Source organism: Nesoenas mayeri (assembly GCF_963082525.1).
Source record: "Nesoenas mayeri genome assembly, chromosome: 23".
Classification (NCBI taxonomy): domain Eukaryota; kingdom Metazoa; phylum Chordata; class Aves; order Columbiformes; family Columbidae; genus Nesoenas; species Nesoenas mayeri.
In genome coordinates, this window is record NC_137574.1 from 1,191,217 (window position 1) to 1,213,939 (window position 22,723).

The following is a 22,723-nucleotide window of genomic DNA, read 5'->3' on the forward strand; positions in this document are numbered from 1 at the left end:
GCAGGAGCAGCCTGCGGGTGCTGGGTGGAAGACCCGAAATCCTGCTGGATGGGCTCTGCTCTGGCACAGCGATGAATCCAGTGTCTGGTCCACACTGAAGAACCCTCTGTTCCTACTGGTATTTTGAAACTGCACAGCATTAGCAGCTGTGGGAGAAAAGACGCGGGGATGGCAGCGTTTAGCAGACCTGCAGAGAAATGCAGGAGCATCCCTGCTTACGGATGAGGAAAAAGAGGCACTGGAACGACTTGCTCCTCACTCCCTGGCAGGTGAAAGCCAGGCCTAGACAGGGAGCCTGCAAATCCCAAGTCCCAGCATGGTGTCTGTTCCACAGCCCAGCAAGCAAGGAGACCTTGCAACTGCTGTTGGCTCCTCTTCACAGTATCACAGTATCACAGTATGTTCTGGATTGGAAGGGACCTCAAAAGATCATCTAGTCCAATCCCCCTGCTGGAGCAGGAACGCCTAAGTGAGGTTGCACAGGAACTTGTCCAGGTGGGTCTTGAATGTCTCCAGAGGAGACTCCACAACCTCCCTGGGCAGCCTGTTCCAGTGCTCTGTCACCCTTACTGAGAAGAAGTTTTTTCTCAAATTTAAGTGGAACCTCTTGTGTTCCAGCTTGATCCCATTGCCCCTTGTCCTATCATTGTTTGCCAACGAGAAGAGCCTGGCTCCATCCTCATGGCACTCACCCTTTATATATTTATAAACATTAATAAGGTCACCCCTCAGTCTCCTCTTCTCCAAACTAAAGAGACCAAGCTCCCTCAGCCTTTCCTCATAAGGGAGGTGCTCCACTCCCTTAATCATCTTGGTTGCCCTACGCTGGACCCTCTCCAGCAGTTCCTTGTCCTTCTTGAACTGAGGGGCCCAGAACTGGACTCTCTGGACTTCACCTGCATGCTGGGGAGGCTCCCGCTGCTCAGCCACCTTGCCAGTCCCCGTCGGGCCCCGAGCCACGGGAAGCGCAGAACTGCTGAACAGCCCATCGTGGAGCCACCGATTATCTGCAGAGCGAGGAGCGTGGGGCTTACCAGACCTCCTACAACAGTCATTACCGTGAAAATGTCTCGGGGAAAGCCTGCGAGGGAATGAGGAGTATGTGGCACACTCATGAGAAACATGGGGACAAGGACACAGGGGTTGTCACGGCCCGGCGGGCGCAGTGGTGTCAGCTTTGTTTTTCCTTGACCTGGAATGCCCTGCCTTTGTTCTGCAAGCGTGACTTTGGAACAGATCTCTAGAGGCTCTCCTTTGGATTTTCTTTCTGTTTTGGACCAGCCTGGTCCCCTGGCCAAGCTGGACTTGCTGATGTGAGCCTAGGGAGAGGAAAAGGACAGCTCCTGCTACACCTCCAGCAGACAAAGGGAGAACCGAAGGGCTGGAGAGCTGCAAACAGCGAGTGGAGGAAACGTGTGGAGAACCGGGCAAAACGAGGAAGATGAGCCGCATTGTTCTGCTCATTCTGTGACGAACACGTGAGGCTCAGCTGGCAAGGTGACAGCAGGAGACGGCTGCTCAGAGCCAGCCAAGGAACTTCGATTTCCCAGGCTGAGCTCTGAGCAGCGCACATGATGGAAAGTAGAGTGACTTGTTTCTCCTCCCACCTGAGCTCCAGGGGCTTCTTGCATTCGGAAAAAGCAAATGTCAAATTGGCACGAGATTTTGACTTCTCAGCCCAGGCAGACAGAAACTGGGAAGATGCATGCATGTGCAGAGAGCCAGGAGGAGAAAGAAAAGGGAGCACAAGGCGAGAAAAACTAAAAGCTAGATCAAGGGCTGAGTTTTCAAAGGCATTCAGCAGCCAGCAAATTTTTTTGTTTTCAAGGCAGTAGTGGAAGCAGCAGGGTCTGGATTATTCTGAGCATTTTCAGAAGCCTGCCCCCTCCCCTTCCACGCCTCTGATGAAGGTTTCACAGAGACCAGATCTGTTTGATTTAAAGGTATAATCCTGTGCTCACAGATGTAATGCACAGGTCTGGGTGTCCAAACAGAAGCTGTGAGAGACTCATTGTCCCCCTTGATGCAGCCACCTGGGAGCAGGTGCCAGGCCCCGCGTTCTCCAAAGTGACCCGGCCTCTCTGCACTGTCAGCACCGCTGTCTCACAGCTCACAGGCCCTGTAGTGCACAATGTGAGTGTAAAAACACAGGGAGTACCTGAGCCAGCTTTTCAGTGATGGCCTGAACAACTGGGAGAGAGTCGAATGCACAGCAGTTCATTCCTGCAAACGGTGGGTGACTGATGCGTTCAGGTCCTGTCCTGAGCTCAGAGGCTGGGGAGCACAGTCAGTCTGCACCTGGCTCCAGGACTTACCAAAAGACACCAGGTCAGCTGGGATCTTGTCTTTTCCTTGCCAGAGAAGAACAAAGTCTTAACAGCTACAGAGGAGGAAAGAACAGGAGGCCCTAGAGGGACGTAAAGAAGTTGGAGGTGACGGGAGGTGACAGTCAGACCTCAGCGCGACTTCAGTCTCTTGTATGACATCAATGCATCGCTTGCTCTTTTGTCCAGAGCCCCTTTCCTGCGGTTACTCGGGGCAGAGGAGCTGTGGGCACGTTTGCAGTGACCGCTGGGCCGCCTGGGTCGAGATGCAGTGCTGGGTGACCAGGGAGCCACAGTCCCCTCCGCAGGCAGGGCTGGCGGGACCCGCTCCTGCCCCGGCGAGGATCAGGCGATGTGCTCCCGCATAAAGCACAGCTGAAGACGGAAGGGCTTAATGTTTGAACAAAAGCTGTGACCAGCATCAGTGGAGCCAGGAGCAGATTCTACTTGGAAAAAAACCCCTTTCTGCTGGCAACCGCAGTGAAAGGACTGAGATCTGGGTCTTCTTAGCAAACTGCTGGGCCTGGGAGTGCTTGAAAGGTTTCCTAGAGACAACAGCGCAGTGCATGGAAATGTTCCCCGTTTGCAACAGCACTTCTACCTCGTTCTTCTCAGTGCCCCAACCTAAGCACGACCTTTGGGGGTTTGACAGCTAACAACAAGTCCTGGCTCCTGCCACTTCCTTTTGAGCCTACAATGCCAACTTCTTGCAATTCCTAAGCAAGATTACAAGCCAGAAAGAACTTGGATATTCTCTGGATATCAAGACTACCTTGTATTCTAAAATGCATGAGAGGAGATGCTAAACCACACGCTTCAGAGTCAACACCAATAACGGTTCTTGCAAATGATCTCTGGGCTGCTTGTGCGGGGTGGTTCTGCCTCCCTGAGTCACTAGCACTGGCCCCTCGGCGAGGAGGCTGTGAGTGATCCTTGGGTTTCATCAGCGCAGCCGTCGCTCTTTCTGAGTATCTTTACAAGTCTCCCAGAGAGAATGAGGCGCATTGTTCCCATCTCCCAGATAGTGTGATGTACAATAAAAACATACAATAAATGTTCACAGTAAAAAACAAGACCTGGCTGGCTGCAAAGCTGCCTTACGGAGCGGGCAAGTGCAGACAGGAGCGCCGTGCCCGGAGACACCCGGGTCAGCTCTGCTCAGCATTGGGTGGGCTCCGCCTGATCCGTCCACACAAAAACTTCACTCGTTTCACCACGGAAAGAGTATTGTGGTGGCAAAACCATTTAAATGTAACTATATTTAAATTAGTATATATATGTAAAATAAACCATGTTAATGACCATATTTGTATAAAAGCATCTACTGCTCTGACTCTGCTGGCAAATAAACCTCCTCCCCCGGCTCGGGAGCTGTTTATGTTGGCGAAGCGCAGAGCAGACCTGTATCTTCTGAGCCCCGTGGTTACCGGGGCAGGCAGCAGGCAGATACGCTGCATAAATCATAGCTGTAATATGGGAAATGCTCGTTACCATGTGAAACACAGAAACCGAGACTACTGCAATTAATTAAAGTAGGAAATCAGAGCTGGGTCACTAGAGCCTAACCACAGAAGAGTGGGGAAAAAACAAACCATTTGGGGGAAAAATAATATTCTCAAGGCCCCACAAAGATAAGTATCAGAGGCTACACCCCAGCTGACCCCTCGTCACCCGGGTACTGAACGCACGGCTCCCAGGCTGGCAGGGTGGAGCTGCCACATCTGGACGGGGCTCTGGCCCCCGCCCGCCACAGCAGCTGGAAACGGCTCGAGAGACAGAGAAGCCTCAGCAAAACACGAAACTCTAGAGGATGTTTTTCTCCAAAGAGGCTGGGAAAGTACTTGATTTTTTCTACCTGAAAATAAGCATATAGGTATGTTATATTCTGCCCAGTTCATCTCTCTGTGTTTCCCTCAAGGTCATGCCATGCTGCCCGTCCTTTCTGGGGTGGAAGCAGCAGCATTTGGCTGCGGTACCATGAAGGGGGATTTTTACTGAGGCTACTGGACATAAACACACCCTGTGGTGCTGTCTGTCTGTCCCGGCCCCAGCGCTGCAGCCCAGACTGACCGCAGCGGGTCTCCCTGCGCTGCGGCACGGACCGGAGCTGGGCAGGAAACATTCTTCCCATCCCACAAAAATCTTCCTGTTCTGCACCAGGATGAACCCAAGGCCTCTCAGCGCTTCTCGCCTTGTTTTCTAAAGAAACAGGACACATGCAATCCTGCTGCGTGCATCCATCCTCCCGTTCCCATAAATTCTTAATCCTTTGGCCAGTTTTGACCAAGTCTGACTTGATCAGGTAAAGGTTCCCCCAGTGTTATGTTCCCACAAGTCTCAGACGAGGAGGCAGCTCGGGAGAAGAGAGACCCACGTCACGCTACCACTGAGAAATCGATCCAGTCCTTCAGACACCAGATAACACACAGAAAAATCAGCGTTTTCCTCCAGCTGTGTGCACTGGGGCACAGCGAGCATCCCTCCACCCTGCCTCTTCACCACACTTTGCAGGACACTGCCTTTAATTATTTGTTCTCTCTTCGGTGCCACCCCACAGGCCTTTACCAGATCTTTGCAGATGGTGTCTCAATGCCTAATCACGCATCCCAGCTTTTGCATTATCTGGGTCCCAAAGGCCACCCCGCAACACACATCCATGCCAGCAAGGTCAGAGATAAGCAAAAGGTCCTTTTGTGCTCCTGTCTCCCTGCCCGGGTTTCTTAGAATCTAGCTGCCCTCAGAAAGAAAAAGACAAACAACCGCACGGGTACGGCGACTGATAGCGCTTCTGTACGCCCCTGGCGCTGTCTTTCAATGCCCAGGCAAGAGGGAGAGGTTGCCCCAAGGTGTTGGCAGGCTCATATCCCTACGCACAGGGACGACTGATGGCAGCAAGGTGGGGAAAGAGCTGATTGCCTTGTAGAGGTAGCTGTGCAATCAAACCTGCAGGCTGAGCAGGCGATCGGCTTGCACAGGAAGATACGAAAGGACACAAGAGAATCCACTCGTGGCCTGCAAGAGGTAGGGATGATGCTGCAGGCTGGCAGGGAGGTCTGTGAGCAAAAGGAGCTTTTAAACAGAGCGGGATTCCTGCAGGTGCCAAGAGCTATGACAACGCCAAGCTTGGAGCTACCTCCACAGCGCAAGCTGAGGCTGGTGATGGGTTAAAGGGCTGGGACACCGAGCTGGTGTCCATGCTGACCCTTGCTGGTCATCGGCTCTGAGCTGGGGGGGCTGAGAACTGATTGCTGATAACTCTTGTTTTAACGAGGGGGAGGCTAGAAGGTGTTTTGATGGAGAAGCAATATCATCCATACTGAATCACATCTCCCTAGGCCTGTGTATTTTGAAGTGTGCTTAACTTTATTTCCATCACAGCTGCTACGAGTTTTGCTCCCAGCTTAGGCCAATAACAACAGCTTTGGAAAATCCCATCACCGCAGTTTAACAGCGGTGAATTAGTTGCTACCTGCAAAGCGCTTGGACAGCGTAGATTCCTCAAGCAGGCAGCACAACTGCTGCTGCTTCTGGGTGAAGAAAACACATGGAATATGCGTTTAACTTAACAGATGTTCCTGCCAGTGGCGCTGCCGGAGCCCTTCGCCTCTTAGCAAGGGGGTAAGAGCAGTTTGTGCCCATCCCTGTAGGGCTGAGGTTCTGCATGACCCTCAGCAAACAGACTCCACAAGCTGTGCCTCAGTCTCCCCTTCCGTAGTAGTTTGACGCTAATGGAGACATTCACAGAAGGCAATTTCTTTAATAATTTGTGCATTTTGTGGCTTTTTCTTTTTTAAATTCTTGACTGGGCATATAAATACCAGCTGCCCAAGGCTATAGTGCAGCAAGTCAAAGGCGTATGTCTTTGATTTATGAGGCCTCCATTCAGTTCAGTTTGCCTCCCTCTGTAGTTCCCATGGGAAAAGTTGCTCTTCACTTCCTATCCAAAATCCCTTGTACAGTAGGGCTGGGAGCTGTTGGACAACCACCTCCTCCTGCCCTTGCTACAACTTTCTCAGCAAAGCGAGCTGGACATGCTGCTTCTCCCCTCTGCTGTGCTGAATTTGTTGAAGAAACAAAGGTACTGGGTTTATAGGAAATACAGGCACTATGGTTTTGCTTGGTAAGGTGGCGACCTGGCTAAAAATCTTGGTTATCCAACTCTTTTTTATATCTCCACATGGAAAAACCTTTTGTTGAGACTCGCCAGGCTCCGCCGGGGCAGCTCCCTTCTGCTACAGCCATGTTCTGTGCATCGCTGCTCCAGCTGCTGGCTGGGTGTGAAGCGATGCCAAGTGTCTGCATGAATTTTTTCGGGACAGAGATTATGATCTACCTGAAAGAGGGGAGACACATTCATCTTGGTGTCAGCTATTACTGGGAACGCATCAACCAGGGACACCAGCAGCTACCAACGGGCCCTGGAAAGCCCTGCTCGGGTCAGGAGATTTACTCAGCTCTGTATACCGGTTTGGTGCCCATGGAAACAGATCTTTTTCAGGCATACACTGCTTGAGATTACAGTTGATCCTAGTTAGTAATAAACTGTATACAAGGGACTGTGCATTTGTACTTCTGAACCTGACAGGGTTCTCCTATGAGATGGGAGTGAGAGATGCTGCAAAGACCAGACTCCTATATTTTACAGTTAGAAGCATCAAAATCCCGGATGATTCCTCCCTGGTGCGCTCAGGGGAGCACTCAGCCCCCCCACAGTCTGTGACTGGTGTTGGCACGACTGCAGGGCACCGTCCCCGTGTGCCAGCAGCTGGGACAGTGACACAAAAGGCTTAAAAAAGGGCTGATGTTTGCCACCAGTTATACCCCTGAGACCCCACTGATTTCAACAGGCTCCCGTGTGCAACACAAAGCAGCTCTCAGCCCATTCAGCCCCACAACATGCAAACATACTTTCACCACAATTACTTGACAAATATGTTAAAAGCATGCATAAGTGTTTATTTACTTCCTGCACAGTAAAAGTTAAGAAGGAGAAAATAGATGCTCAGCAACGATCTCTGCTCACCTGCAGAGATTGATGGTTGGATGCACAGCTGAAAACTACACTGCAGCCCTAAAGACAGACCCATTTCCACTCCCCGTCTCTTGTCATTTTTGCACCTGCAGCTCTGGCTCAGCAAGGCCCTTGCCAGCACGGCTTAGGGCCCAACGAAGATGCATCTGGTTGCACACGTGGATGATGCTTTGCACTAAACCTGCTTTGGAGCAGAGACAGTGTTTTGAGAGCAGCGATGAAGCTGGCAGTCCCCAGCCAAAGCAGTCTGCTCTATTAGGCCCCCCCTATGCCCCATGTTTAACCCTTCAGCTCTGCAAGCTGACAGTTTGAACAGCTTTAACAGAGGCACCAGCATAGAAAAACAACTGCAAGCGAGGCAGAAAACAAACATGGCACAAGACCTTTGAAGAGAGACAGTTGCCTGAACATTACGCAGCATCTCGGCAGCAGTTTCCCTGCACACTCTGTCACAGCTACAGTCGCAGCAGCTTTTCGCAGCTCCGGTGCTGTCAGTGCTGCTCTCACACTCCATTAGCTGTTCGTGTGTCAGCAGCACAGGCAGAACTGAGACTCCCCTCTGCTGAATCCTATGATTGCTCTGATGGACTCTGTGATTTGGAGCATCACAAGCAATATCGAGATCGCAGCCTTCCCTGCCTTGATGGAGCCGTGTCACCCAGGGCAGGTGATGACCCACCCGTGTCTGTGCGTGCCAGGGCTGCAGGGGCGGCCTGGACAGCCAGCACGGGCTCTGTCCTGGGCGAGAGAACAGAAAAGTGCTGGGATAGTTTCTGGATAAAGACGAGAAGTGTTATCTCCCCAGCTGAAGAATTTAGGGAAATCTCTGCAAAATCTGAGACTTTCTGGGGTATTTCCAATGGAGAGACTGACCCAGGCTCTGATTGTCAATGAAATAAAATACATCAGACAAAAAAAGGGCAGACCTCTCTTCATTATTTAGTTATTTTCTGGTTCAGGCTAGAAATCTAAACAGGGCTGGTTTGAAAGGTACTTTCCATAAGCCTCGAGTCCGTCTGTGCTTGCCTGGGCCCAGCTCCTCCAGAAAACACGAGCGTGGAAGAGTGCAAGTCCCTGAGCGCTTGAGTTTGGGACAGACATGTCAAGTGAAAAGCCTCAGCCACATACAGAAAGCAATTACAAATTGTGCAAACAGCTCCTGGGTTAGAGCAAGAGGATTCATGCACATCTGCGTGAAGCAAGGGACCCGCTCCACTCTGCGTGTGCCGGCAAAGTGCCCGAGACAATGTTGCGGTGGCCGCAGGTACAATAGCAGCGGAGGATGGAGCCGCCTGCACTGGCATGTTGCTCCTCACCTCCTCATGGTGATACACATATATAGGTGGTGTTAGGCTATGAGCACACAACAGAGCTGATTTGTGGCCCCTCTGATTTTGGAGTTGAGGCACAGTGCAGGTCTCAGCAGGGCTGGCCTGCGGGCTGACACCAAGAATAAACCAGGACCCTTGATTTCACCAAACTGCGGGGCTGTTCCCCACCCCAAACCTCCCATTTGCCCAAGCTGCGGTTCTTGCATTGCCAGCACACTGCTTACCACAAATAAATGCAAGGGCACGGGGCAGGACAAGCCAGAACTCCTGCACCAGCCTCCCTGCACCAGCTCTGACTTCTGCTCTCAAATAGGAAGTTGATAAAAACCTCACTTGGTTGCAGAAAGAAAATCAGATTTCAAAACCACTGTGAAAAGGGCTCCAAAGTCTCACAGCAGTCCCGGCATTAACCCTTTGCAGCAGGCAGGGCTCTGCCCAGCGCACTGGGCTGCCACCATATACCCTGCCCAAGCCTGCATTATTTTGGGGCATTTTTTTGTCCCCCCGAGCTGTTGCTTACATTCTCTTGTAATGCTGCTTTTATCTTGGGACCTATCATATGTCAAATCTGCTTTAATTGATAACCAGGTTGGGGGTGGAGGGAGGAAGGGGGGGGGGTCAGGCAAAACTGTTGTCTCAGTTAACGTGCTCACCCGCTGCAAGAGATGAGCGGAAGAGGAAAAAGAAACCCAGCGCTGGTTGCATGGCAAAACCCATCACCGTCTCAGCAAAACACCTGGATCCCGGTGGGAGGAGCAGCTCCTCGATGAGGAGCCCATTTTTAGGCTCCAGTTTGGGGTTCCAGCCCCAAAATCCTGGTTCTGAGGGACTCCTCACAGAAGAGCCAAGTTGCTCCTCTCTCTGGATTTGTCTCCCCTCTCAACACACATCATGCTCCCGCATTTCCCCAAATTCTTCAAATCACAAACTATCCCAGACCACATTCCCTGGGCAAAGCATTCCTTAGAGTGCGTGTGCCCCTTTGGAAGCCTCCTGCGGTGCAATGGACCAGCACAGGCCAGCATCCCTGTTGTGCTTCCACTGCCCAGATGCAGGGAGCAGAAAACCTTTGCAAAAGGGCCCAATCAACCCATGTTCCCCTCAGGCAGGACCTGAGCGACTCATTCCTGCCGTGCCCTCCCCGCGGGCTGTGGATTTCCCAGCATGGCGCTGGGCTCAGCAGGTGCTCTGCCTTTCTCACCCCTCTCATCTCCTTTCTCCTAGAGCAGTCTGTGATTAAATCAAGCCTGTTTAACCGCCACAGCCAGATGTGGGGACCCTCTTCACTTGTTATAGCGGAAAAAAAAGACAAAACAAAGCAATTTGCATATGGTGACAGTTGTCTGCACGTGAAGTGTGGCCCGTAGCCCTCCGTATACCCCGAAGCCACAGGAACTTTGCTTAGGCCGTGGGAACTCGGTTTATCAGACCCTCAAAGACCCAGTCTTAAATATTTACCCCAAAATAGACCCTGCTGTCAGTGAGGCTGAGGAAACTCATGCTCTACCAGACTCCACGTTCTCAACTTCTCTGCCACACAAGCTCAGCAGATACCGCTGCTCCATTGTCCCTCAGTAGGTGTCCTACTGCCACCACCCACAGGAGATCAGTTGTTGGGGTGACACCAACATCCTCTTGGCCTGGAGTCCCTCACAAACAAACCCAAGTGACACACAGTTGTGCTCTGAAGAAAAATTTGTCCTGGGAACATGGTCCAACATCAACAGTTTCCAGCCACAAACATTTTCTTCGCTATTTTTCTTTTGTCTCTTGAGACTTGCATTTCCTAGGACAGAGCACACTCTGGGATTTCCCAGCCCACCATCTCTAGGTGACACCCTCGGGGGACCAAGGCTACAAGTCCTTGGGGAGCTGCACAACAGAGGGTCAGTGAGCAGAGCCAGGAGCTCTGCAAGTTCCACAGGGGTTGTGGAGAGAGCTTCAGACAGAGAGGAAGAGCCACAGACCTGAGGGAGGGAGATGAACCCATCCCCATGGCCAGAGCAGGGGGGTGAGCAGCCAGAATAAGCACCAGAGCCTATCGGTGCCTCCCAGCTGGTGCGGGTCCCCAGAGCCAGGCTGTGGGTCACAGCTCGCTGAGGACAGGGCTGTCATCTATGGGAAGCTTTATCAGCGACTGTTTCTTTTTTTCTGTCTTGCTCCAAACTCTTGATTTCCAAAAAGGGTGGGAGATGTCACAGAATCAGCAACACATCCTGAACAGCTGCTGCCACCCTCTATCTCTGCCTCACCCGTGTCTCTCACTGAAGCCCCCAGAGAAACAAACGGCTCAGGCTGGCTGGGCAGTGACCCTGCACCGGGATGCTGGAGGGATCCAGTCTGGGGTTCCTGGCAGGTCTGACTGATTCAACACTTGCACAGACTAAGAGCCTTTGGTTCAGGCTCCTGTGAAAAGAGCCATTCGGAGAAAAAATGAGTTTTCCCAGCTCAGGCTTATTCCATGACATGATCTGGACCCAGCTGAGGCATGTGGGCTCTTCAGAACCCATCCAAACCACTTCCCTGTCCTTTGGAGATAAGAGCTCAAAAAAAAAAGGACCTGAAGCCCAGCTGGGATAGGCAGCAGTGCACAACCACAGCTCAGAGGAATTTTCCAAACTTTCATGGTGTTCTACTCTGAAGCAGAGCCAGGTAAGCCTGCTCACAGCGCAGCCCATGCAGGAATTCCTCAGGCTGGCTCTGGATGCTCCATGCCAGAAAAAGCATGGGCAGCTTCATCCCAGAGAGCAGACTGTCCCACCACCCCAGTCCCATCCCGGGCCTCTGCATGGAGGGGCAGGATTCCTTCCCCCACCCCTGCCCTGAAAAGACACCACCCACCGTGTGGTTTCCTGAAACGATAGCGATATTTGGCAAAGCCAGCAGCAAGAAACTCAGATGTGGTAAGTGGCCTCTTCAGAGCCGAGAGCTGCCGGTGCTCTGGGGTACGGCTGTCACCCTGCGGGGCCGCCGCCAACACTGCACCCTCTGCAAGATATCAAAGGCACATGCGATGCAGCTCTGGCTCGGAGCAGAGATGGCTGCAGCTGCCAAGCTGTTAGCCATGGGGGAAGCGCACAAAGAACACAGGAGATGTTGTCCTGGCCGAGCTTTGATGCTGGTATATGCTTCGCAAGAGAGCCGGTGTCCACCTTGCTGTGCAGTGCTTTCCCTACTCCCCAAGGTCTGATGCTCTGCAGATGACATTTAAAAGTCAGGCCAATACTCGAGGTGGGGAACAGGCTCACAGCCCAAGGGAAAATATGCCAAGTGTGGATACAGGGGTCAGCAAACAGAGATAATTCTGCTTCTGCTGCAATTACACACCACATTTGCCACTTCTTAGGCAAGGATGAGTGAGAAGGATTGAAGATTCAAGGAAGTTTAGGGTCATGAATCCATGATAGGGACAAGGCAGAGGCAACGAGTCTCCTCCCAGAGTCCCTCCAGCTGGTTTAAGGGTCCCCAGCAGCCAGATCATCATCATCCTTTGATGAGACAGAAGTGAGACTGGGCCAGACGAGTCCTGGCTGTGCTGAGCCTGCCATTGGCTCTCCCTGACACCGCTGGGGATGTTCTGATTTACAGCATCCCTGATACCAAGGGACTGCATCAGTGGCTGTTACATCCAGCATTTGGCAAGTCCAAAGCAGCTGCAGTTTGCCCAAAGCAAGGATGGGAAGTCAGAATGACAGCTTGCAGATAAGATTGGACAGAGAACTTGTTGTCCTCTCCAGCGCAGGAGGGGAGGGGAGTACCATCTGCATTGTCTGGAGGAATCTGCACCAGAGAACACCTCCTAAACCTGGCAGTGTTCCTCTCCTCAGCAAACCCTACCATCTGCCGTTCCGCAGAAAATAAAATTCACATCTAACCGGCTGCACAAAAGCAGAATTTCCCCATCTCCTCATCACCTTTGGACCCCAGAGCTTCAGGCAGGGACAGAATGGCAGAGCAGAACCCTGAGTCACTGCTGAGGCGGGATGAGCTGACCAGAGATCTGCAATAGTTCTCGGCAGCGGCGGCTCCGGCCAGCCCAGAGGTGTGGGTTCACATGCTTGGGGGATTAGACATGGCACTGACTCAAACACAGCTATGAGCTGGTACAGTGGGAAGGAACAGTTTTTACGTCAGCTAAATAGCATTGGAACAAAAGGCCCAGTAAATATCAGTCACCCAGGACCTGCTTTAAGCAATGAAGATGCTCTGACACTCCAGTTTGGCCAAACAGAGCACCCAGGACCCTCTGTGCTGCTGTAGGCTCATCCTTACAGAGCACGGCTTGCAAAAGGAGACAGTGGCAGGGAGCTGAGCCAGGGACCAGGGTCACTGCCCTACAGCACAGACCCACAGGGGACAGTGGCACCTGGCTCTGAGCCACCTATAAACACCTCATCTCTGTCCCTAACTCAGCAGCCTGCAGCTGAGCTACAGCATTATCTTCTGGACAGACAGTCTTGGTATGTTTGGGAGTGTGCTGCACCCTTGAGGAGCCTGATGACATCTCCCATGAAGAAATGCATCTTATTTCCTCTTTTAACTGTACTGACCTGCCCTGCCCTTCCAGCACCTGCATCTTTTTATGAGCCATTAGATCAAAGAGCCCTCCACCACCAGACACCTTCTCCCCTTGTGATTATTTATAGGTTGGACTAAACAGCTTCAAGATTTACTGAGAGAAACTCCACAGCTGAACATCCAGCTCACACAATCAGATGCTCTTAGCACTCTGGAAGCTTTTCTCCACCCTGTGTACATTCCACTGCTGTTTTAGAGAGGAGGATAATAACACTAGCAAAGAAACAATACTTCTCAAAATAGTAAATAAAACAGTAAATAACCAATAGCAGCAACACAGCTATAAGCTCTCTGCATTTGAGTTTTCATTTCCACAAGGCAAAAGCAAATGTCATTAGAGGAAAAAAAGACATCACACAAAGTAAATGTTTGTCAAACTGCACAACAAAACCCCTCAGGTCTGGTCAGCCCAGGAATTTGGGGGCTCACAGGAGCCTTTCAGCAATAAATGGGTGCAGGGAGGATTTTGGTGGCACCCTCACAGCTCTGGGCTGTAAGAATCACATAAGAACATGCCGGTGCCACCGTGCCCTCTGGTGGCAGCGCCGCTGCTGGTTGGGACAGACGGACCACGCTGGCGGCAGCGGCTGAAGGAACCAGCAGCAGCTTGGGCTTTCGCTGTCCAAAGGGTCCAGAGTCATCAGTTCCCACTATTCTTCTCAAATATGAATTCCAAATGTACAGCTTCTCATCTGGGATTGTACGTATCAGAATAACTATACAACTGTATCTCAACAAGGTTAATATCCTTTTTGTCTGGGGTTACACAGCTGTTTAGTGTCAGCAGACCTGGGAATCCCAGCTGCTGCCTCTTCTAAATAACCTGCATGCAATCTAGAGTAAAAACTCAAACTTTTTTCCTTCTCAGTTTGGTACCAATGTGAAAATGTTTTTGTTTTTGGTTTTTTTGTTTTTGCTAAAAAATGGGAAACAAGAGGAAATGTTCCAACCTTTGGGAAAACACGACATACCCAGGAAGGCACACAGACTATTGCCATCCTGCTTTTTTTTTCATTTTGCTGCCAGATGACCAATTTCGCAGCACGTCTAGGGAAACTGGCACATTAAATTGGCAGATTCTCCCAGTGGCAATGTCATTTCCACTTCACATGGGCTCTGAAATGCAGATCCCACCCTCCACCTATGGACACCAGCTGCCAGCTGGGTTCTGCTTCCAAATTCCATCCCCTTCAAACTGGATCCCTGGCAACATCCTCCAGTGTGGCACTGAAGTGCTGCGGTTTTGCTGCTCCCCTCCTGTCTCCTGCAGACGTTTCTGGCTCAGCTCAAGCCTGTCTTTGCAGCAGCACTGCACCCACATTTTCAGCGTAGACCTGTCTGTGTTCACTCCCCAAACAACTGGGGTCAGACACTTCTCAACAGTTACCCAGCAGATTGCAACCTACCAGCACTACGTGCTCACATTCCCCTTCTTTTAGCTTCATTTATGTGCAGACCTCCAGAAGCTCCTCAGCTGGAAGCTACAAGGGCTCAGCACCTCTCCTAACACACAGGGGGCTGAGAGCCCGTCCCAGCCCCGCTGCACAGCCCTGGGGACACGACACCCCCACCCAGGGATGGCAAAGTGGCTCTATCAGTTTGGCAGAACAACACCCAGGGAATCACATCAACAAACTGCAGCAAGATCCCCAGTCAGCACCGACCACATACAGCCATTTCAAGGCACTTTAATATCATCAGCACAATTATCCTCCCCCAGCGGTTTTGCTTGAGCAGGTAAGGCATCTACACCACTTTTCAGTCTCTGAAGATATGTTGCCTCCTACCTTTGATGATCAAGAATTTGTTTCTGCAGGCATGTTTGCTTTGAACAATCCAGCCTCCACCTTCCTCTGCCTCCTTGCTTTCCCTATCTCTTAACGGATTTTGCTGCTATTGTTGTTGAAAAGCAGCAGCGTGTGGAAGCTGTGTTACCATCCAAACCAAATGAGATCAGGACCTTTAATTTCCAGCGTGGCAGCTGTTGTTTACATCACATTTTTTCGCCCTCTCACACGCAGTAATTGGTTCTCACAACCTCCTTGCTCTCCCACACATGTACTTAAACAGGAAACGAGGGGTGGGAGTTGTAGCATGGGGGTTTCCTGTTCTGTCTTTCTGAAACACTGAACTGACACCAAAGCTTTGATCAAAAGATCTAAGCACACGAGCGGGTACACCAAGGTTCAGCTAAGAGTACACATTGCTTACAACAGGAAAACCATAAGTGCTCCCATGGTTACAGGGTTCCTGGCACACCGCTGGCACTTCTCAAGCTTTTTCGGTAATACCCTAATGGGAATACGGGCTGTTTCAGTGCCGCTGCAATGCTGTTACACGGGGTTTTGCTTTCCCCGTTACCTGGTAGAGGCAGGATGAGGGGTGTGTCCCCAAGAAGGGAAAACCACAAGCTTCGGAGTCACAGAATGTCCTGAGTTGGAAGGGACCCACAAGTACCATCGAGTTCAACTGCTGTCCCTGCACATGACAACCTCACAGGTCACACCGTGTACCTGAGGACACTGTCCAGTCTCTTCTTGAACACTGTCAGGTGGGGCCGTGACACCTTCCTGGGGAGCCTGTTCAGTGTCCAGCAGCTCTGGGTGAAGAACCTTTTCCTCATGTCCAACCGGCCTTCCCCTGGCACATCTTCCTCCCATGCCCTCGGGTTCTGTCACCGGTCACCAGAGAGAAGAGCTCAGCAGACAACAGAGCTCTTCAGCACCTCGGAACACGGCAGACTGATCTCTCACCCCTGGGCCCCCGGCGGGGCCACGGAGCTGCTGCAGTGGGTGCTCGGAGCCCACGGACGAGCCCGTCCCCTGCGCCGCAGGGACCCCCGGCGGGCCCCTTCCCGCCCAAACTACGAACCCCACAATGCCCCACGCACCCACCTTCCGCGCGTACGCGCCGCCGCCGCATCTGGCGCATGCGCACAACTCCCTATGGCTCCAAGATGGCCGACACAGCGTCCGCTGGCTCCGGCACGGTAACGGCGGCTCCTCGGCGGGACGCGGGGCTGCGGTGGAGTGGAGTCTCCCGCGGGGGCCGGGCGGAACCGCAGCGGCCTGTTCCTCTCAGGGTGCTAAGGCGCCTGTGGCCTGCCCGTGGGGCTTTAAGGCGGCGGCTGATGAGAGGGAGGCGCTGATTGGCTGAGTGGCCGCAGGGAGGCGGGGCCCAGCAGCGGGGCTTGATTGGCTCAAGTTCTTGCGCCCTGATTGGCTGGAGGAGGGCGCAGCGGGTCGGGGGTGCCCGTGAGGCGGATTTTTTAAAGGGGCCGCGCTCCAAACGGTGTTCTATGTGTGCGTGTGTATGTATATGTCTGTATGTGTACGTATGTATGTGCGCATGTGTTTTTATGCATGTATGTGTGTGTATATGTGTATATATGTGTGTGTACGTGTTTGTGTGTGTATATATGTGTGTGTAGATGTATATGTATAGACCTACGTGTGTATATGTATGTACACGTGTATATAGGTGTGTGTTTGCAGTGGGGGACAGGCAGGGCCGGCCCCTGCCCTCTGGGTGCAGGCAGCACGCAGGCAGCCCTGCCTGCAGCCCATCCCAGGGCAGCGCGGGCGGGATCCAGGAGCCGACCGGGGGTCCCGCTGCTCCCCGTGTCCCTGAGCCCCGGGCTCTGTGTCCGCAGCGCTCGGGCAGCAAACACGCCAGCACGCCCGCCGATAACTACTACCTGGCGCGGAGGAGGACGCTGCAGGTGGTGGTCAGCTCGCTGCTCACCGAGGCCGGCTTCGAGAGCGCCGAGAAGGCGGCGGTGGAGACGCTGACGGAGATGTTGCAGAGCTGTGAGTGTCCGCAGTGCCGCCCCGGGCCCCCGAAGCTTCTTGTTTCTCTGTTTTCAAATTGGCCTACTCATTAGGTATCCAGTCAGCTCCACATACTGAGATGCTGCCAGAATAAGTAGAGAAATAACAAAGTTCCAGACGTTCGAGTGGTCAGGGCTGTAGCAGTTCCTGCTCTGCTGGGTGATGTGCCCAGGCTCTCAGGTCACTTATTCTTCTGAACTCAAGAGGTGATTATGTTTTGTGTTTTTCATGCCAGCGATGCAGATTTGCCTTTTGCATTTGTGGAAAATGTCCGATACTTTGATCTTTAGTGTCTCCATACTTTGCACATGCTTTAATTTTAAATACCCATGTTGTAAGACACCAGGGGCTATTTTTAATTCCTTGCTGAATTTACTAAAAATTCAGGTCTCTGATGCCAGGGTTGGGCCGATACGTGTGTGTGGTCATGGGCTGAATCTAATATGTGGTGGTGGCTTTTTCTTCCCCCCAGATATTTCTGAAATTGGGAGAAGTGCAAAGTCCTACTGCGAACACACGGCCAGAACGCAGCCCACACTCTCTGATATTGTGGTTACTCTGGTGGAAATGGGTGAGTAGTTGATGGTCCCACTAATTCCAGCTGCCTGCCTTGTAGGAAAATCTGTCCCTGACATTTCTGGTGTTTGTGTGATGCCCTCTGTTCTGATTTTCTTCCTCATGTAATTTGGAGCCCTCGGAAGAATTCTGGAGAAGTGTAAGTGAAGGTATTTTTGACAAGATAAACTCCTGGTGTGATTTCCATTTCCTCTTCTGTATTTCAGGGTTCAACGTTGAAACACTCCCTGCGTATGCCAAGCGCTCCCAGAGGATGGTCATCACTGCCCGTACGTGAGAAATTCTTTCTCTTCTTATGCAGGAAATGTATATAATGGCTGTGTAATTGGTGGAGGAAGGTCCCCTCTGCTTCAGCTTCCTCGTTGCACATGAGAATCCTCCAGATGGTTTTGCTCTTCTTGTGTAGGAGAGACGGGTCAAGTAATCCTTGCTGCCTTTTGGGAGCACGTTGTGCCGAACCCTTGGCAGAACAAATCTGCCTGATCTGTGTGTGCATGTTTTGTAACTGCAGCTCCTGTGACCAACCAGCCCGTGACTCCCAAAGCCCTGACAGCCGGACAGAACAAGCCGCATCCCCCTCACATTCCTGGTCACTTCCCGGAGTTTCCGGATCCTCACACCTACATCAAGACCCCAGTGAGTGAAAAGAGACTTCTGTGCTGTTCGGGGTCTGTCTGGAGTCAGTGACACCAGGAGCGTCGATATTTTTACTGTAGTGCTGATACCATTTAACCAAAACAGTGTTTCTCCTGGCTGAAGATGTTGCTTGTTTTGTGTGGGTTGCCCTTGCTGTAGATTTCTGTAGCTCCCTGAAGATCTGCGTGTGTTTAAGGTCAATGCTCACCCGTAGCATCTGCGTCCTCGTAGCGTTCGGAACTCCAGCTGTCAGCCGTGCATCCACTGACGGTGGTTTTGTTTTCCTCCTCGCTCCAGACGTACCGGGAGCCGGTGTCTGATTATCAAGTCCTACGGGAAAAGGCAGCGTCTCAACGGCGCGACGTGGAAAGAGCTCTCACCCGCTTCATGGCTAAGACAGGAGAAACACAGAGTCTCTTCAAAGACGACGTTAGCACGTTCCCACGTGAGTTATCCAGGACACTTTGTGCTATAAATGGCAGCTGCCTGACTGAACAGACACTCCACGGGCCGACCACGCTGTGGCTGCCCTTCTGAGGCACTGGAAGGCTGGAAAATGAGTAATTTTCTATTTAAAATGGGGATGAAAACCAAAGGGTCACTTTGTTCTGCTGGTGGAGAAGGCGTTGGCTGACAGGTGCTAAATTCAGAGCTCATCCCAGTCCTGTCTCTGACCCCCTGTAACTTTTAAACAAGTGATTTCTTGTCTCTAACATTTTTGTGGTGGGCAGTGGAGATTTTCCTGTTTCTCTGCGAAGCGGTGATGAGAATTCCCCCCTCCCCGCGGCTCGCTGGCAGCACAGCTCTCAGTGTTATCTTAAGGGGGACTAAGGGATGATGCTTCAGCCTGTCAGATAATCGAACTTTTATGGAAGTTAGGAAGGACATTTAGTGTTAGTATAATGCTGTGTGCTTGGCTGGAAGCATAATGAGGCTTCAGCAACTAGGAAAGCAGAGACTGCCGTCTTTTAGGGACAGTATATTTAATTCCTGATCCTTGGGAGCAGGAGGAAAAGAGTGTTTGTATTTAAAACCAGAACCAGTGAAAGCATTTGGTCTCTGAGTGACTGGTTGGCTTTGTGCGTTGTGATGTCTGGGTTGAGGAGCCTTGTCCCAGCGTGCTGACCGTGTCCCTGTCCCTCGCCCCAGTGATCGCCGCCCGGCCCTTCACCGTGCCCTACCTGACGGCTCTGCTCCCCTCCGAGCTGGAAATGCAGCAAATGGAAGAAACTGATTCATCCGAGCAGGACGACCAGACAGACACCGAGAACCTGCCCCTGCACATGAGTACGGTACGTCCGGCCCGAGAGATCAAGGTCTATTGGGCCCGGCTTTCTCACACTTCTGAAACCTGGTTCTGTGCCCGTCTTCCTCCCAGCTGGGCAGAGTGGGTGGAAAACGGCAGGGGGGGTTGTGTTTTACCAGGTGTCAATGACTAAACGTTGTTACGGTTCTTTCACTTTCTGCAGCAAAATGAGGTTGGATCAGGAGCTTTCAGTACAACCTTCATTTCATGTTAGAGGAGAGAGGATTTTCCTGGGATGCGCTGTTCCCAAAGGGAATCTTGTGTCAGGAATCGGGGGTCCTCACCTTTAACGCAGCTCCTCATGTGCTGCTGTTTATCCTGGCAGTTGGTTATCTGTTTTGCCCGCTGGTTGTGTGGTTTGAACTTCTAAGCTTGTTTAGCATAACTTGGGTTGTTTATGTTGGTTATTTTTATGTGGCAGGATGATTCAGGACCCGAAAAGGAGAACGCTTCAGTGTTACAGCAGAACACGTCCCTGTCGGGCAGTCGCAACGGGGAGGAAAACGTGATAGACAATCCCTACCTCCGGCCGGTGAAAAAGCCCAAGATCCGCAGGAAGAAATGAGGTGCGGGCAGCAGAGGGAGAGGAAACGGGGGTTCACCTCCGCTGCTGCGGCCGAGGGCACCGCTGAGGCAGGAGAGGCGATCCCGCTGCAGCGGAGGCAGAGGGGTGATCTCTGCGTGGTGAACCGCGCTCCCCTCCCGCTTTGCAACGCTCCCTCGTTCCCCTCCGCTCTCCTGCTGACTCTCAGCGGTCAATGGCCAATTGCCTCAAAAGCGTCGAAGGCCACCGGGTTGCAGACGGGAATTGTCTCGTTCACGGTGGTTTGTTCTCGCTGGCGGTGGGATTTGCTCTCTGAAGAGACGGGGACACAAAGGTTCTGGCTGCTCGGTGCGTCCCAGCGGGCTCTGCAGCACACAAAGGCGCCATTCCTTCATGGCTGGCTGGAAAAGCAGCTTCTGCAATCAACCTTGCCTCAGAATCTCAGGAGCGTGTGTTAACTGAGACAGAAAAACCCCAGAGAGGTTTCTTTCTTTGGATTCTTGGCAGGTAAAAGCAAACAGGCTTTTCTTTTATAAACTGAAAGTGTCTGATGTGTTAGTAGGAGAGTGAAGTGTAAATACAGAGCTAAGATGGCATTTTATTCTCACTTTTCTGACTGCAGCTGCACTTCTAACTTAAAAGCACCAAGTGTGGTGTTTACCCTGTTCTGCCTTGAGATAATTTGTAGCAGTATGAATGGCAAGATTCAGCCGCTGCCTCAGGCTGTTTTTCAGTTCTATTGTTAGTTTCAACACAGCACAGCTCCTTTGGGAGTTCGCGCCTTCGCCGGCTGTTTGGGAAGATGCTGTGCTGAAAAACTTGGAATATGGAATAAAACTGTTGTTGATTGCAGTCTGCAAGGCCATGCTATCGATCGCACCTTTTCATTTTGTCCATTCCCAAATACGGGCTTTTATCAACAGAAGTTGCTCTTTTTCCCCCCTCTTTATTTCCCCAGAGCAGAAGACTTTATTTCAGCAGTGAAAACGGCTGGTGATGGGAGTATTGTCATTGTTGGCTGGTTTTGGAGAGCTTTGCTTTAGTTTTCATTCAGCTTTCGCTTAGGCAAAATATGGGTTAAATTTCAATGACAAAAGACTCCTGGATGATCTCTGGATGAGAATGTGGAGCTGGGAAGGCGGCAGGGGCTGCCAGGCAGGGCTTGGTGCTCCAGCACAGCAGCTGAACGCGCCAAGTCCCGCAGACCCCGGGAGATGCGCGTCAGGTGCGTACGTGTTCAGCCCTGTTCAGTCCGAGCATCCTCCCGGGCCAGGGAGGGAAGGTGAACGGGAGCGATTGTTTCTGTGAGAATGGAGATTGTTGCTGCCAAACAGTCTGAAATGCGATCTCTAGTGTAAAAAGTCCTGCACGTGCCATCGTCACTTCTGCTGGTGCCTTGGTTGTACAGAATAACAGATGTACAGAGACGTTGTGTATGTATGTAAATATAAAAGTTTATATCTTTTTTTACTTGGATTAAGTGTTGTTCATGATGAGGAAATCCCTCACTAGGTAGGGGAAAACTGTAGAATGAAAACAGCCATTTTTATGTTCATAATAAAAGAAATTTTATCTCCTACAAGCAAAACTGGCTGAGTCCTTAAAGTTTCAGGAGTAGAAAAACGCCCGAGTGTGTTTTCAGTGAGGTCTACAAGCAGATCTTGTCCTTCTCTCTGCATCTCCTCCTTTGTGCATAGCAACACTTGATAGCTGAGAAAGTTGGGAATTTTCCAGTAAGACCTTTGGTTTGTTAGAAACGCGTTCAGTGAGGACAAAGTGCCTTCTGAAATACCGTCAGTTTTGTAAAAGGTTTCTCCGGTCACAGGTGGAACATGTGGTTGAGAACTGCAGGATCATAGGTACTGCTCGCTTTCTTTTACATCTCCTCTTACACGTGTATTTTTCTCCTGATTAGAAAACCAAGACAGATGGAGGTGAATTATGCAGTATCAGCCGTGAATACAAAGATGGAGCCTTAACCAGCCATAAAGCCCAGGTCTTAGGAGAGCACAGTTTCCAGTGAGTCTTACCCCTCCTTCCAAAGATCTCAAAGATCTGTGGATCGGCAGGTCCCCCCCTGTTTGACAGCTGCAGGCAACGCGGCGGCTCGTGCTTGAGAGGGAAGGAGAACGTGCCTAGAACAGACACCTCACGAGCAGCTGTTGTGCATCTGTGAGAGCACTCGGAGGCAAAAAGTGGGAAATTAGAAGAATGCATTTTGGTTTTATAGCTGAAATTGGGCTGCAGCTGAAATTTGCTACAGAAACAGCTAAACAGAGCTAGAAAATTTGACAGCTTTCATTGTGACTGGTAGTTACACCGAGGTTGAATGCTGCCCGCTCTTAGTTTCCCCTGAGACCGAATCAAGCTTGTGATCAGACAGATTGAGCCTGTGTGTGAAGATTTGTAAACATTTATAGAAATCCCCAGAGTCCGAGTTGTACATTACAGAAACGACTAATGACGAATACCAGCACCTTTCTGTTTCACACTGGAGTTATTTTTGTGGCCATATTCTTAATTAGCAGCACGTTGCTTGCTCCTTGCTCAAGAATATCTTCCTCGT

General features: G+C 51.4%; 2 protein-coding genes across 5 annotated transcripts in view; one reads left to right on the forward strand and one right to left on the reverse strand.

Moving 5' to 3' along the window:
• The window catches only part of CCND3 (cyclin D3), a gene marked incomplete at its 5' end in the record, with an annotated part of 34,848 nt that extends 18,480 nt beyond the window's left edge, over nt 1–16,368 (reverse strand). The window contains 2 exons of one of the 4 annotated variants that reach the window (XM_080358464.1): nt 15,779–15,936; nt 16,160–16,368. In XM_080358464.1, coding sequence (XP_080214590.1) covers nt 15,779–15,936; nt 16,160–16,196 — 195 coding nt within the window. Of the gene's footprint in view, nt 1–15,626; nt 15,991–16,159 lie in introns of those variants that run through there. The other 3 variants (XM_080358466.1, XM_080358468.1, XM_080358467.1) reach the window with 3 other exon arrangements.
• Nucleotides 16,195–21,428, forward strand: TAF8 (TATA-box binding protein associated factor 8; the record flags this gene model as incomplete). Its single annotated transcript, XM_080358463.1, has 8 exons — nt 16,195–16,254; nt 16,918–17,074; nt 17,568–17,666; nt 17,878–17,940; nt 18,183–18,307; nt 18,605–18,752; nt 19,457–19,599; nt 20,035–21,428. The coding sequence occupies 8 exons, from the start codon at nt 16,195–16,197 to the stop codon at nt 20,176–20,178; spliced, it is 939 nt and encodes a 312-aa protein (XP_080214589.1). The 3' UTR covers nt 20,179–21,428.
• Nucleotides 21,429–22,723: the final 1,295 nt, after the last annotated feature.